This window comes from Gekko japonicus, unplaced genomic scaffold, assembly GCF_001447785.1.
Source record: "Gekko japonicus isolate JY-2015 unplaced genomic scaffold, Gekko_japonicus_V1.1 scaffold256, whole genome shotgun sequence".
NCBI classification, from domain to species: domain Eukaryota; kingdom Metazoa; phylum Chordata; class Lepidosauria; order Squamata; family Gekkonidae; genus Gekko; species Gekko japonicus.
Genome location: NW_015161412.1, coordinates 1,250,412 through 1,267,061, shown reverse-complemented (window position 1 = coordinate 1,267,061; position 16,650 = coordinate 1,250,412). Strand labels below are relative to the sequence as shown.

At 45.3% G+C, this 16,650-nt stretch overlaps 1 protein-coding gene across 1 annotated transcript in view; it reads left to right on the top strand.

The window, feature by feature from the left end:
• Positions 1–16,650, top strand: part of ITPK1 (inositol-tetrakisphosphate 1-kinase) — a 161,073-nt gene extending 144,423 nt beyond the window's left edge. Inside the window, exons 5-10 of the mRNA XM_015427204.1 lie at positions 2,983–3,081; positions 4,277–4,317; positions 5,671–5,836; positions 9,860–9,927; positions 12,160–12,322; positions 15,128–16,650. Coding sequence (XP_015282690.1) covers positions 2,983–3,081; positions 4,277–4,317; positions 5,671–5,836; positions 9,860–9,927; positions 12,160–12,322; positions 15,128–15,438 — 848 coding nt within the window. The 3' untranslated portion in view covers positions 15,439–16,650. The remainder of the gene's footprint in view (positions 1–2,982; positions 3,082–4,276; positions 4,318–5,670; positions 5,837–9,859; positions 9,928–12,159; positions 12,323–15,127) is intronic.

Genomic DNA, 16,650 nt, shown 5'->3' with positions numbered 1-16,650 from the left:
GGCCGCCAGCAACAGAATTCTGAAAAGAGAAGTGCCGTCGCCCAGGCCTGGCTGGAATCTACTTCCTTTGACATGAAATCTCACAGACTAATTCTGTGCAGGATAGCCTGTGGTTGCCCAGTTTGGAGGAAACGTACTCTGTGTGTGTGTGCAGGTGCAAGTCCCATAGACTGCTCCATGTGTTCCCAGATAGAGATTTAGCTGTGAATGCATGCAGCTTGTGGGGCTTGCTCCACCCTGTCTCAAACTGAGCCCTCTTTCTAATGTAGTCTAATGATTACTCAAGCTGGGGAACCTTCCTTTTAAATGGGTCTAATTCTGTCAAAAGCTCGTGAGATCAAATTGGTATAAATCTAGTTTGAGCTACTGCATCTACAGTTCTTTGAAATCTTTCATAAGATCATAAGAGAAGCCAATGTTGGATCAGGCCAGTGGCCCATCCAGTCCAACACTCTGTCACACAGTGGCGAAAAATACCAGGTGCCATCAGGAGGTCCACCAGTGGGGCCAGGACACTAGAAGCCCTCCCACTGTTGCCCCCCCCCCCCAACCCCCAGAATATAGAGCATCACTTGCCCGAGACCGAGAGTTCCTATCTATACCTTGTGGCTAATAGCCAGTGATGGACCTCTCATTCAGAGAGTTAAAATGACCTTGATGTTGAATGCAACTGATAAATGTTATAATGGGGATCCACTGGGCTTGCCAGTCCCCTGGGGCATCACATGCACTGTTACATCACTTCAAGAGAAAATCCAGAAGTGACAGAAGGTAGCTCTAGGAATATCTGGAAACTCCTAGAGCTACCCTATGTCACTTCCAGGTTTCCCCCAGAAATGATATAGTGATGCACGCAATGTTATGGCTTACCCCCCCCCCAACCTCCCACCAGTTGCCATGTGTTCTGGCAACCCTAGTTTCCACTACCTGCCTCATGTGAACTGCAGCAACACTATCCTCTTCCCATCTGCTATATGTCGTTGGGGGTACCATACTATTGCAGCTGAATCAGTGCTTGCAGGAGTCCTGTTCAGACAATACAGCCAATTGGGGACATGCTTCAGAACAGCTAAGTATCAGCAATGCAAGGAGAGGCGTAAGCCAATGGCATTTGCTGCTGACTCTCTTTTTGGATGCGTATGTGTCTACTTAGGACAGTGCTTCAGATCAGTCACCTATCCCCCCCCCCCCCTTCTTGTTTGACTGGGTGGCAGTGGTACAGTGTGTGCACTGAAAATATGCCGTGGTGATTCATAAGTCATGAGCATTCTGGATTCCCCCCCCCCCCCGGCTTTTATCTGTACAGGAAACAAATGGAGGGAACCCAGGTGGAACCGGACATCCCGCTGAATTTGCATGGCTGGCAACGTTATTTGTGAACTTCAGGCATATGAGTGGGAACTCGGCCAAGGCGAGAGATGTTCCCGTGTCTCTCTAAACGAAGGGAGTTCTCAAATTAAGCCAAGTTGGGGGTCTCTTCTGTGGCAGAAATGTATAAATATTGCAACACTGTCACTTTCAGATTCTGATGCTTGTTTTATCCTAGTGATGAGACAAAAGCTTTGAAGTCCGAGAAACTTTGGATTCTCTTTTCTTTTTAGATCTAAGTCAGCCTCAGAGCCTCAATCTGTCTGCCAGCCTGTGTTTTTACATGCTATCAGGCTGCATCTCTCCTAAAATTCATTATGATCAGTGAGTGGCCCCAGGATCAGAAAACAGCCCTGCCTCTCCCTGCCGCAGCCAGTCTTTCACATGTGGGATGAATTTCATTGTAATCCTCCTGACTCGTAGTCAGGTTGGAGTGCAGTTTTTGAGCATACACAGACCCCCACCTCCACTGGTAGGAGTTGTCACATGAGCAGCGTAACGTTGGTCCTGTAAGCTCTTGGCTCCACTTTTGGGGAAATAGAAAGTGCCAAGGGGACTCTTGGTTCCAGCTTTGTGCTCCTCGAACAAGTAGAGCAGTTACTATTGGAACCAAATTCAGCTGAAGGTTGGGAAAGTTGTATGCTTAAGCCTTACAGTTTGAAATGAGCTTGCAAGCAAGGTGAGGAATCAGTCATCGGACTGTGTTTGCCTAAGCTTAAGTGAATCATATGCAGCCAGATAATATTGAAGTGGGTGCCTCTAATTTCCTCTCTTGCTTCTTATGTCCACTCCGATTACATCAGCTTTTTCCACTCTTCCCTGTCCTCCACGGCTAAGGTTGCTCTGAGATGCATTTTATCTTCATTGAATCTTGACATATCTGAAGCTTCTTGCTTGGCAGGGGTCAGGGCGCAGCCTAATTTGTGCTGCACTGCAGATTTGGGGGTGGGGTCATAGGAATGGCTGTACATACAGATATCATACAGCTGGCTGTACTTAGTATTTCTGTGCTTCCGAGCTCTGAATCTGCGTTTCCTGTAGACTTATATTGTTTTTTGTTTTGTTTTTGTATTTTTGTTGTGGTTTTTTGTTTTGTTTTTTTGTATTTTTTCATGTGTGAGTGTGTGTGCACCTGGAAGTCATGGGGACCACTGGTGACTGAACTCTACTGGGGGGGTCTGGAGGATATTAAGAGAGGTGACAGAAAAAAGCCTGCCCCTGTCCTCCTGACTGCTGGTATTCCAAGGAGGTCTTCCATCGAAGTACTGGGCAGAGTAAACCCTACTTAGCTTCCGAGATCTGACGAGATCGGGCTTGCCTGGGCTATCCAGGTCAGGGCTGAAATGCTTATGTCTTGCACTCTTAGGGTACAGCTTCCATTTGTATGAGTTAAAACAGTTGATAATGCCAAGGAAAAACTGACAGGGCGCATAACCGTTGGTAAATAATAGCAGTTTGCAATAAGACCCATAGCAGTAACAGTAACAAAATAATCAGAACCATGAAATTAGTGTAATCATAACAGTTCTGAGATTTTTCTGCAGGAATCCCCACAGTGGCACCAGCTGGGAAGCCAAGAGCTTAATTAAATCCTCCATTTTGTATGTGTTGCAGATGAGAGGATCTGTTCTCCACCATTTATGGAGCTGACAAGCACATATGGAGAAGACACCTTGCAGCAAATAGAGAAGAGTGGAATAGCATTCCCATTTAGTACGTAACCAAATGTCTTGCCATACTAAGAGAACTCTTGAATTATTGCTCCATATGAGATGCTGGTAACCAAGGCAGTGCAAAAAAAAATTTTTTTTTAAGATGAAAAGATGCACATGCAGATACTAAAGCAAAGCTAAAGTTTATATACAAGTTTTGCAGTTTATTGTAATCGTTCCGAGCTACCAGGATTGGTGAGTACCTTTGACCATGGGCAGTGGTTGCACTTTAGGCTGCATCTGGCTTGTTTTGTGAGCTGCATTTGTTCAGATGCACTGGCAGTGAACAATTCGGGTAACAGCAATCAGAGCAAAATGTCCAAGTGAAATTGAATAAGAATCAGTGACTTTTGCTCATTAAAAAACGGCGTCACTGTGGCAGAGGCAAATATTTCCTTATATTGGCAGTAGAAGCTGGCGTTTTCACACTAGATGAGCCAGTAAGCAATGCTCCTTCTAAGCTATGGAGACCTGTGAGTTAAATTCTGCTTTGTGAGCTACTGGCATTGAAGTTGTGAACAGGTGATTTGGCTACTGAGTTAAGACAAAAGTGTGTGAGCCGGAGGCTAAAAAACTGTGAGCTAGCTCACACTAACTCAGCTTAGGGGGAACACTGCTAGTAAGCACCCTTGAGCAGGAAAGTGTGTCAAGGTTTGCACACTAGATCACCTGTAGCTCATCTGAAGCTTTCTCTTTCTAGCCATGGCATTTTTATTTACATTTACTTAGATAATTATACCCTGCGTTTCTACTCAATGGGGACAGAAAGTGCCTTGCAATATTATTCTGCCCTCCTTCATTTTATCTTAGCCCTGTGTGGTAGGCTATGCTCACAGAGAGTGATTGGCTCAAGCAGGGTGGGGATTTGAACCTGGGTCTCCCGCAGCTTAGTCCAACATTATACTCGCTCCTTGCTTCAACTGGTGTTGCACTGTACTCTGATTTGACCTTTGGTTATATTGCCTCTGGTGCCTGCCCAGCTGTATGATTATGTGGATGACATTTCATTATGTGGGGCGATACTTTGCTACCCAACTCAATCCAAGTGAAAGGTGAAGGATTTGACTCATCAGCAACTAGTTTTAGCCAAGTTGAAGGGCTGCATGTCCAATCAGGCATGTTTGAACTGCTGTTAAGCATTTTGCTATGCTCAGCTTCATGCGCTCACAGGTTGCATATCTGTTTTATTCCTGTAGTTTGCAAGACAAGAGTGGCCCATGGAACCAACTCTCATGAAGTGAGTACCCAACCAAGACTGGGTACTGTCTGATAATGTGTCCAGGTTGCCACTTAGGGCAACAAGATTCGGGAGGGGGGATTTGCCCATGCCAGTTTTGCTCATAGGTCTATGGGAGTTGTTACTATTACTGCTAAGCAGGTCTGCTCAGAAGTAAGCCCAATTTTATTCAGTGGGTTTATTCTAAGAAAGGTGTTCTTGGGATTGTAGCCGTAGCTCCCCAGCCAGAAAGCTAGATGGACCACTGTCTGAACTGCAGCATAAGCAATTAGCACTGCAGTGGCAATAGATATTTTCTGAGGAAAACAGATGTGGTATGCAAAAAAAAACAAAAACCCAAAAAAGGAAATAGGAAGTCTTAACCATCAATTGATGCTTCTTGTAGAAGCTTAGAAATGTCATTTCTATTTATATAGAATCCCTTATGTGCACTAGATCTTGTTGAGCCTTTTCTTCGAGGGTGAATGAAAACAGTCTAGAAAGACCGTTCAAATTTCATCAAGACTCCGAGGCTGAAGTGGGTCAGCCTGGGTATCTTGAACCACAGTTGTCACCCTGGCTCTGCATTTTGCATAACAGATTCACACAACAGTAAGTCAGTTCTTAATTAAGCCATCAGTGTATTCATTTAAAAAATAATTAAACAGTTGTAAAGCTGTTCTGGAACTGGAGGTAGGGGGGGATAGGTGCTGATGGCATGGGCAGTAGCCAGTTGGTGCCCACCACAGAAACCTGTTCCCAGTTTCCGCCTGAGCCATTTTGCTAACTGGCAGAAGCTTCCCCTGGGAGAAGAAAAGGTGGCCCCGTTCCTCTAAAAACACAGGTCCCCAACCTTTTTGAGCCTGTGGGCATAGAGTTCCCATTCCCCAGGTGGAGGTGAGAGATTGCTTGCTTTTTGGGGCTTCTGCCCACCCCAAAACAACAACATTGCCAATGTGATGGCATCACATGGAAGTGATGTCATCATGTCACATGGCAAACGCAGGACAAAGCTCTATTGTTTGAGGGCGATTTTACCATAGAGTTTCACCCTCAAACCAGGGCATTGCTCTGCACATGTAAGACAGCCATGTACATTAGATGTCAAACATAATCGTCACATCTTATGCACAGGAGTGTAGTCAACATACACCTGTGCACATGCAGGTGTTCCATGCAGAGGTCAAAGAATATATAGGCAACCTCCATGCATGGGGGGGGGATCTTTAAATTATGCCCCAGTCAGATGCATGTTCATGTCACACATGTCGTAAACACTCCAGTTGGAAACACTGACATGATAGTAGTTATATACACAGCAATCACATTTGTGACTAATGTGAGCAGTGGAAAAGATAAGTGTTTGTTTTCCAGATGGCTATCATATTCAACCAGGAAGGCCTGAAGGCCATCCAGCCCCCCTGTGTGATTCAGAGCTTCATCAACCATAACGCCGTCCTCTATAAAGTCTTCGTGGTTGGAGAGTCATACAGTGTGGTGAAGAGGCCGTCTCTCAAGAACTTCTCAGCTGGCGTTTCAGGTAAAGTCTGTCAGAGAGCAGCAAAGCGCTGCAGGCATCAGTCTGAAAGAATACCGTTGACAGGGTGCCAGAAGCAGAGCAGCGCTTTTTAACAGTGATGTTCACACACACACACACACACTCCATTTCTCATTTCTTTTTGTGTTTCTAGGTGACGGCTGCGAGTCTTTTCGTTTTCCCTGTTTTCATTGCTGGTTTTGTCTTAATTTGTTTTTAAATCATCAGCTAATAGATGCAAGAATATTGTTGAGAATACGGGAGAACCTGGTATCAAGGAGACAGAAAGTGGCACAGATATAAAACTGACAGGTTCAGTTTGCAGATAGGAAACCTCAGGGCTATTTTTGGGCAGGAGCGCACAGGAACGGAGTTCCGGCTGGCTCCTGAGTTGGCCACACCCAGCAGGAACTCATTAGCATAATAGGCCACACCCAACAGCAGAAACTCATTAGGATTGGCTACATTAGGGGTGTGTGGCCTAACATGCAAAGGAGTCCCTGCTACCAAAAAAGGGCCTGGGTTTTGACAACAAACAAGGTAAACAGAATAAGAAGCAAAAGGTGGGTGTGGCTGGATAACCACACTTTTGGCAACACGGGGCTGCAGCCTAATATGCTAATGAGCTGTGGTGGCAGGTGGCCTACTATGCTAATGAGTTCCAGCTGTTGGGTGTGGCCTGTTATGCTAATGAGTTCCTGCTGGGCTTTTTGTACAAAAAAAGCCCTGGGAAACCTGAAATCAAAGCGGGGGGATTTTCAATCTGAACCAAGCAGGGATGAGAAACCGAAAAGCTTCCCAACCTGATCATCAGCATTTCTTAAACTTTTATTTAAACTGAGCGGGAGGGTCTGTACTTTCAATACCTTCCAAGCCCCTCGACTCTCTGAGAGTTATTCCTTCAGCATACAGTCCTTGTGTGGAACTCTCCATATGTAGCAACCTGTTTTATGTGTCGGTCAGAATCAATAGACTGGAGCAGTAGTCCTGTTCTGGCATGAGGAGAGACTGACAGTGGGGTATTTCTGGTTTCCATCTAAAAGCAAACCAGACAAGGCTGGGGAAGGTGCTGTTGCCAGAAGCTCCTGTAATGCTGCTTCTGCACGGACAGCTGAATAGAATGAGTTTACAGGACAAGAGTTCTCCCCTTGCAGCAACCTGCCTTTCTTGAAAAGCTAATCCTGGGCCTCCGGGGGGACTCTTGGGAACAGGGGGATGTGTTGTGGAGGACCGCAGCTCAAGAGGAAGATTTCAATTGGGAAGGGGGAAGATTTAAGCGGTGGGATTGCATGTTAAGGCTCTGTTGGGGAAAGGGGAAAGCTTCTCTGTTTCTAGCATGTTACTATACAGGCAACGGACAAGGAACTTCTTATTTCCTGTGTAACAACACACCTGGGACAAAATGTCAGAGTGCTTTCCCTCCTTTACTTTCTTTATTCTATTCAGTTGCAGCGTATTCTGTGTGTCCTTCAACCTGTGCTCAGACGATCCCGCACTGTCCCGTGTCGTCGTCCTCAGAAAGGCTCCTTTACCCTAAATTAAAGTGTTGGATTTCATTCAGGTTCTGAGACAGCAGCAGCCCAAATAACCCAGTCCAGGCTCATCAGGGCTTGGGAGCTAAGCGGGGTCAGTCACAGTCAGTCCTTGGGTGGGAGAGCCCCAAGGAAGACCAGGGTTGCTCTGCAGAGGAAGGCAATGGCAAATCTCCTTGACATCTCTTGTCTGGGGTGCCCTGTGGATGGGGTTGTGGTCAGTTGGCTGCAACGTAACAGCACTCCCTTCTTCCGAGACAGCGGTAGAAGACCTAAGAGGAAGGGACCGCATGATGGGGAGCAGTTGTTGTGTAACTGTTGGAGCACACAGGGAAAGTCAGGAGGGGAAGAGAACTCTCCTTAGAGCACTGGGTGACTTAAGGCTTTGTAGGCGCTCCTGGGTAGTTTCCGCCACAGGCCTCCGACCTTGAACTTCATTCTTGTGTTCTGAACTCAGCTCCTAAGGGTGGCTGGGTGGCCAGGCTGAGTGCCTTCAGAGTGCCAGGTCTCTCCGGCACAAGAGAGGCGAGTTTCCTTTCCCCTCACCTTGTCCCATCCTCTCGGAAACCAGCTTGGGTGCAATTTCATCACATCCTCTAGGAAGCTTCCTTCGCCAGTCACTTTGCCACTGAGTGGAGGCCCCCGGAGCCAACGTTTTCTTTAAAAGCTTTTGTTGCCTTAAGAGAACTGTGTTTGTTTTTTTTCTTTTAAATAGCTGGTGCTCAGGACCTCATTTTGGATCAGGACCTATATGTTTGTCCAATTGGCAAATTGCAGCTCTTCAGGGTTGTTTCAGGTAGGGAAAACAGTGAGGGAGGGGGGAGGGTTAAAGCCCCCCCCCCTCCACACTGCAGTCCTCATCCAAATTGGGGCTCCATACATCTGTTACTTAAAAGGAATAAATCACTGGGAGCTCTGTACATTGAGTAGTGGAGCTCCATACATAGAACTCCCATTGGTGTTTTGTCTGGTTTGGCCCTCCTGTCAACGACTTCCATGACCAGAGAAATTTAATCTTATAATCCCCCCCCCCCCGTCCTGATCATCGAACTAACCCTAGTGATCTTGCATGAGTTTCCACGTGGGTCATTAAGGACACATAACCAAGTTATTTACAGGGTAAGGCAGTTGCAGTAACTTCTGTAGCAGGTGAAAAGTAGTAAGTGTGTCCAAAAGGGGCTAAGAACAAAGATCCAAGAACTAGAGCTGTGTTAAGGACAAGAGGGGCAGTGCTGATCAAAATTCAAGGCAAATTTCCCACGGGGGAGAGTAGAAAGACGCACGCTACAAAGCATCGTCTAAACTGCAGGCAGACAGGATGCCTGCCAGTCAGGCATAACCAAGCAAGATGCAAAGGGGGGTGCTCTAGTGGCCATGGACTTTGACATGTGGCCAACCCCCTTGGGCCTGATAAATAGTGCAGACTCTCAAGTCTTAATATAAGCCTGAATATAAGAGATTGTCATTTTGATGTCTTTAGAGCAATCAAAATGAATGATTTGTTGCTTGGGGGCAAAATTGTGTGTGGGGTTCCCCCCCCCCCAGAAATTCATTTTGTCAGGAGGACAGTACCGATTTTTAAAAAAAACCTTCATCCTCATCCTGCCCAGTGATTGGCCGGGGGGTGGGGGATGCAGGAAATGCTTAGGTATTTCTCACTGTTTGAATTGGATGCATGTGTTTCTCCTTAAAGTAAAGATGCAAGTCTTACTTTTCCTACAATCAAACCACAGTATATTGTCCCTTGAAGAAATATGATTCTTCCCTTACATGGTATACATTACAACGGCAGTTTTGTATGGAATACTGGTATGTGGGTATCACAGGCACCTACTGGACAGTACCTGAAGCATCACTAATCATGAGCAATGCTCTCCATTGTGCCTGTACTTTATTTAACATTTTAAACGTTTTTCTTTAACATCATTTTAATGTTGAAGTGCCCCCCCAACAGTAACAATCCAGAGAAAGAGCTGTCTTCTAATCTTTAACCAAGCAAAAGGTGCCAAGCTCTATCAATATCTGCTGCTGCTGTAGCAGTTTGGGTCTTGCCATTTTGAACTTTGTCATTTTAAAACCTTTCGTTCTTTAAAGGCTGTGCATATTGCTTCTTTCTGCCTTCTGCAACAAGGCTGCTGTCTCATTATCTGTTCTATGGGCTATTGCAGTACTGATGCTGAAACAGAACTAGCTCACCTGTAGGCATGATGATAAAATTTGGAGATTGTATATGGTTGATGGAAATGTGTGTCTTAGTTGATGGACTGTGCTGCCCCCTAGTGTTGGCTTTGGTGAGCTAAAATCCTATTAGGAACCAAGATCATTTAGATGCAGGTGGGCCGCTGTGTTGGTCTAAAGTAGATAATTTAGATTTAAAAGGAAGCATTTTTGCTGTGTATGCTAATAACTTGATATCTGCATATTCCCACCTTTCAGAATTATAGCTTGTTTAACACCCTTGGGGTTTTTTCTTTTACCTCTCTCCCGACTGCAGATAGAGAATCGATATTTTTCAACAGCCACAATGTATCAAAGCCAGAATCCTCTTCAGTCCTAACAGCAGTAAGTGCTACAAGCCTCTTTGTGAAAAACAAGACTTAACGACTTATCTCTGCTACAGTACAAATAGCAGAGGGACCTCAATGTTCCTCATTGAGGGATTTCTCAGTTAGAGGCAGTTCTTTGCTGGTGTAGCCCAGGAATAGATTAGAAGCTGTCCTCTTTCACAGACTTGCTGGGCGACCTTAGACAAGCCGGTCTTCCTCCAGCTGGGAGACATGGGTAATACTTCTGACCTGCCTATTGTAGAACATAACAAGAAATTAATGTGACTGAAGAGCTTTGAACTTTTGAAAGTGCTGTGGTTTAATTACTGTTTTCTGTTGAACAAGGGATTACTTGGGATCAACCAGGAATGTCTCGAGAATACTTTAGCCTGCAATAGGTGACTGGCCCAAGGTCACCCAGCAAGCTGTCATGGCTGAGTAGGGATTTCAGACACGGGCCTCCCTTTGTCCTAGACAGACTGCAGCCCCTGCACTATGGCCAGGGTCCGGCTTACCTGAGGGACCGCCTTTCCCCATATGTTCCCCCAAGGGCACTACGGTCAGGGGCACAACACCTGTTGGTTATCCCAGCCCCAAAGGTTGCTAAATATGCTGCTACCAGGGCCAGGGCTTTTTCGGTGGCGGCTCCTACCTGGAGGAATGAGCTCCCGGAAGAGATCAGGGCCCTGCAGGACCTAGTACAGTTCCGCAGGGCCTGTAAGACGGAGCTCTTCCGCCAGGCTTTCGAGTAGGAGCCGCCACTGTACCACCAATGTGTTGTCATCTTTGTTGGTGGAATTTTCTACAAGGTGCGCTGGCCCTGGGATGGAAGAACTGACAAAGTGAAGTACTAACCAGAAGAGACATCAGCGCTCCCTGGAGTGTATCATTGGAATCCCCATCTTGGAATTGTTATAGTTTACTGTTGAGCACCAATTTTAATTGCAATGATTATTTATTGGTTTTAAATTGTTTTATGTATGGCATTTGCCTCTTACGTTAGCCGCCCTGAGCCCATGTGGAAGGACGGGATATAAAATAAATAAAAAATAATAAATAAAATCTATCCAGGGTCCATGTTTTTGTAATCATTGGGGTGCATACCTGTGGAATACAGTGTCGGAGAGATTTCTTCCTCTTGTGTCCCAGTAAAGAATTAGGCCTGCTTCTCACTGAACTGTGTCTGGGTTGCAGCACTTGCAGGCCAATAGATAGGCCTTAAAATTTTAAGGGGGCTGCCAAAGGAAAGGAGGCAGGGAGGGTGGCAGAAGCCCCAAGCAAGAGCTTTTGCTGCTGCACTCGCCTTTAAAAAATGTTTTTAAAAGAGTTTTTAGAAAAAATCCTGTGGGGCTGTGTCTTTAAGAAAGGGGGTGGAGCCCCGAATAGCCCCACTGTCGCTACGGGCCTGAGCCCTTGAGACAGTAGCAGCTCACTTTATAGGAATCTCCTTCATGTAAAAAAATAATTCTCTTCACACAGAAAACTAGCACGTTGGACACATGGGGTCTAGCCTAGCCTCCTTCCTCTCATGCCGTTTTCCTATGTTCAGATGTTGTTTTGCAAGGAGCAACATTTAATTGTGTGAGCCCCACCTCCCAAAAAAGAGGACATATTTTCTGCCTCTGTAGAAGTTACATAAGTTGCCAGCTCCAGCATAATTTTCCTTTTGAGTATTTGCTTATGAGATCATGCTGTGAATATCACATTTTTACCTCAGACGATGCCCACAGCATCTAACAGAGCGAACGTTGCAGTGAGAGGCAAGACAGTGTAGTGATTAGAGCATCGGACTAGGATCTGAGAGACCCAGGCTCAAATCCCCATTGTGCCACGGAAGGTGATCTCCAGCTAGTCAGTTTTCTCTCAGCCCCACCGAACTTACAAAGTTGTTGTGAGGATAAAATGGAAGGGGAAATGTTATAAGAACATAAGAGAAGCCAATGTTGGATCAGGCCGGTGGCCCATCCAGTCCAACACTCTGTCACACAGTGGCCAAAAATACCAGGTGCCATCAGGAGGTCCATCAGCGGGGCCAGGACACCAGTTATAAACCACGCTGAGTCGGCATTAGGGAGAAAACTAGGGTACAAATGAAGTAATTAAATCACCACATACAGTGAAGATGTCATTTGTTATAGTCTTTCATATAACCTATTAATGAGCTTTCCTTTTAATCTGCTGAGATGATCCATATTCTCCAGTTCTTAAACTCGTTGTTTTTCCGCTGTCCCCTCTTCTCTTTATATAGCTTGATAAAATAGAAGGTGTGTTTGAGAGGCCAAACGACGAGGTCATACGAGCGATCTCGAAGGCGCTGCGGCAGGCCCTAGGGGTGTCTCTCTTTGGGATTGACATCATCATTAACAACCAGACTGGTCAGCATGCCGTGATTGACATCAATGCATTCCCAGGTGAGAGGGAGCCACTGCGAGCCATGCAGAGTCCATCCACAGCACACTTAATTCAACATCTGTTTAGGTCTGTGTGAAATGGGGCAGGCGGGTTTTATTTTGATTATCAGCATCTGCACATCCCACTTTTCTCCTGCTCGAGAGCTGCCTTTGTTTACCGTCTTAACTTTACAGCGGCTCCTCTACAATCTTTTCTTCTCTCTTTAGGTATAACTGCCATAATTTACTTGCTTGTGGCCTTGTAAGACCCACCCAGCTTTCGTGGATTAGCCCAGGGTGGTGCTATACTCTGAGCATACTAGGCACTCCAGTCATTCCTGATACTTCTCATCAGTACAAAGTCACGGGGCCATCATGGATCAGTGGTAGAACATCCACTTTTTTCCACAGGAATTCCTAGGTCTAATCCCTGCATCTCTAGTTGACTACCCCTGTTCTCGCCTACACTTGGGCTTCCTCTGCCTATGTGGCAGCCATTTGGTGGTCAGCTCATCCTCCTGTGGCAGCCATTTTGCGGTTGTGCCCACCACTTTGTGTCAGAATTCCAAAGCTGCCCACAGGCTCAAAAAGGTGTACAACATCAGTGTTCCAGAAAACAGACAAAAGCTATGGTACACAGGTGTTCGTACCAGTTAAACAATATGCCCAGTAGATACGCTAATTTCTTTTTTAAAATTTTTAATGTAATTAAAATTAAAATATTGTAACTAAAATAATTATAAGTTTTTTTTAAAAAGTAATATTTAAAGCATTCAAAATAATTTTATAAGTAAAGTATTAAAGATAAAAAAGTGCTGTGAAATTCTGATACCTTTTCAATGGAATACATCACATGATCCGTGTAAAAGAAGAATGGGGAAGAACCTTCTGAATAAGTATTTATGTAAAAGAGATCAAGATTCTTCTCACTTGAGTGCATGCTAATCTTGAGCACTGGCATATGCAGATACAGAGAAACTGGCCCCCTCTGTTTTCCCAGATGCACATATATTAGTGTGTAACGCAATTTCTTTGCAAGGGGGCTCTGATATAGCACTGATATTTCCAACAGCACGCATAGCATGTGGTGCTTTCCCTTAGGGAAAAGAAACACATTGTGTGACAGAGAAACAGAAATTGGAGTCTGAGAATGGAAAAATTGGTTCTGTGAACTGAAATATTCAACAACAACAAAAAGAACCTTAATTCAGTTTCAGGATACATCTCTTGTCTGTTTAGATTAACATTTCTTGCTGTAGTGTCTAAAAACATCCAGGTTTTTCTGTTTTATTCTATGTTTATTTTATTCTGTCATGAGGATTTATCATTCTCTGGAAAATAATTTCCCTTAAATATTGTAGCTAAAAATGCATTGTGTGTCTCTCCCCTCCCCCAACCATTGTCAGCTGAGAGGAGAGGTGTTCTTATTCCCTCAGTTCTTCTTTCTCCAGTCAGTCCCCACAGAATGGTTATAAAGATAATTCTTTATTTTTCCTTCCCAGTCATATTGCAAGACAACTTCCTGCGTCGTCTTTCAGGAGCATCTCAGCTCTTTCTCTACCCTGCATAATCTCAAGGGCCCAGTAACTCCAAAGAAATAATATATCCTTCTACCAGTAAAGTAGTTTATTAAACTCCCCCGGCTCCGGATGATAATCCTTTTGACCTGAACAGGGGACCAAAAAGCTCAATTCTATAAGGTCAGATATAATTTGAGACAGGCACAAGTTTGCCATAGAGGCCATGAGATCCTGAGTCACATCAGACAACAAGGCCTTGCCATAGATGTTGAAATCTCCTAGGAGAATGAGCCTGAGGTCCCTTCAACACCATCGTCAGCCAGTTTAGGCAGGCAGACAAGCAGCAGGGTTGCCAGTATATGGCTAGAAGCACCACCAAGGAGCAGCGGGACACCCTAAGTGTCTTCCATGGTCAGCAGAGACTCACTGCTGAGGGGCAGTTCCACCAGGCCTGTCCAGGTCTGGTTGTCTTCTCCGGCCAATGTCTCACCTCCTCCTTGGCGCTTCTCTTCTGCCCTTCTCTGTACCCTCTCAGCCTCTCCCAGCCCGCTCCACTTCCTTTCTGTCTTGACATCTCCCAGTTGGTGTAGCCAGTTTGGTGTAGTGGTTAAGTGCGTGGACTCTAATCTGGGAGAACCGGGTTTGATTCCCCACTCCTCCACTTGCAGCTGCTAAATGACCTTGGGCAAGCTATAGTTCTTGGTTGGTGTGAGAGAGGGGAGGGAATGAGCAAAATCAATCCTTAAATGCTGGTCTGCAGTAGAAGAGCTGGATTTGAGTTCAGCTGCACTTTAGAGGTCAGCAAGATTTTCGTGGTATAAGCTTACAAGTTGAAACTCTCTGTGTCATATACCTGGCAAAGGAAACTCTGACACTTAAAGGATTATACCCTGAAAATCTTATTGGTCTCTAAGGTACCACTGAACCTGAATCCAGCTCTCCTTAAATATGCTATCTTTTTTTCTCTTGCCAACTTGGTTGCATTGGGTAGTTTTTTAAACTTTTTTTTAAAATTATTCCCAGAGTGTTTTTTTCTATAGCAAAAACGTGGGGAAATTACAAACCCACTAAATATCTAATTAGTAGTATCCCTTCACAGTGATCTACAGCAACAGGGTATGTAAACATACAAGGAGCTGCCTGGTATTAATTCAGGGTGGGGGAGTAAGTTTAGAAAAGCAGCCTGAACTATCAATTAGTCTCCTTCGTGAACCTGCTTTAGGTTAAGAGTGTATAAATCTTTAAAGTGAACGAATGATCAGGGAGATGGCGGTGCCTGAATCCTTCTTTGTTTCTTTCCCCCCAGGTTATGAGGGCGTCTCTGAATTCTTCACGGACCTCCTCAACCACATAGCTGCCGTCCTGCAGGGGCAAGCGCCCGAGGTGAACCGTAGCAAGCACCTGGCCGAGCAGACCGGCAACTTAGCAGGGGAGCGGACATGCTGCGCGAGCAATGGCTGCCGGAGCATGGTGGGCAAAGACCCCTGGATAGTGGACAGCGAGACCACCCCCTCCGTCAAGCTCCAGCACCAGAGACTAGGTTGCAACTCGGCCATGTCCCCAAGCTTTCAGCAGCACTGTGTGGCCACATTGGCCACAAAAGCTTCCTCTCAATAACCCAGACCGGCGCCGTGGACTGAGGGAGAGAACCCTAGGCCCCAGGATCAAAGCAGGCTGGTTGGTAATGCAACTACTACTTTAAAGAGAAAAAAAAAAGAAAGAAATCTCTATTAGTTCAACGTGATTTTTTTTTTAAAGGAAAAAGACAAATTTAGTGATCTGGGTCCACTTCATCAGATTCCTACTGCAGCTCTGTAGTGATTTTAGACACACTTGTGTGTCTGTGTGTGTGTGTGTCTGTGTGTGTGTGTGTGTGTCTTTTTAAACACTAGACCCCTTACTATGGGAGGATGGGAAAGGGGATATCACTTGTTTTTGTTTTGTTTTCCTTTGTAATCATTAGTGACCAGTAAACCTCACAGAACTGATAAGGAAGGCGTTTGAGAACATTACCCAGTTGAATTCCAACAGTCCTTCTTCGCTTCCTTTCCAGCTCACTCCAAAGAGCAGGGCAAGTGAGCGCACAGATTGTTTCATTGGGCACTGAAAAGGTTCTGTGCCGGGGCAAAGCCTATATGACTCTGTGGCCATTGGTCATGTTGCCACCCTGGGGCACAAGGGAGTCCTGGGAAGGTTGCCTTCAAGCAGGCTCTTTCCTTTCCCTCAGCAGTTCTTCTGCTTTCTGTCTTGAGACTTAACAGGGGTCAGCTATGATTATGACTTCCCTACAGTTCATTTCACTCAGAGACAGGCCAAGCTTTTTACTTTACTGCCCCTTTCGCTCTTCTGGGTTGACTCTGTGGGATAATTCTTGAAGGGGTAACGTGTACTCATCTGTACACCTGTTGCACTGTCTGGCTGTAAAACCAGGAGTGTTTAAGTGTTTCTTTCCACTGAATTGAGAGTCTTGTACAGCCTTGGCCAGTTCTAGCTATTATATCGAAAGTAGCTTGGACCAGTTAAGATTATTAAGAGAAGGTTCTGCTAGTAAGTTTTCCTTTTTGAAACAATCCCTAAATTATTTGATGAAACGATCCCTAATTATTTGAAGGAAAACATTTTTAAAATGTTGAGTTGTCTAAGCATCAGTGGAGCAGTTGAACATTTTACACAAGTTTAGGGTCTAAGGGTCAGTTCACCTGCTTACCAGAATCCACTTCCTGTGCTCATGGTGAATGCATCTGAAGTTAATGTGTGCCTCCCTTTTTGGAGAGGTGGAAGAAAGATGTGAATCATGCCTGCACATGGCCAACATCATGCATTATGTCA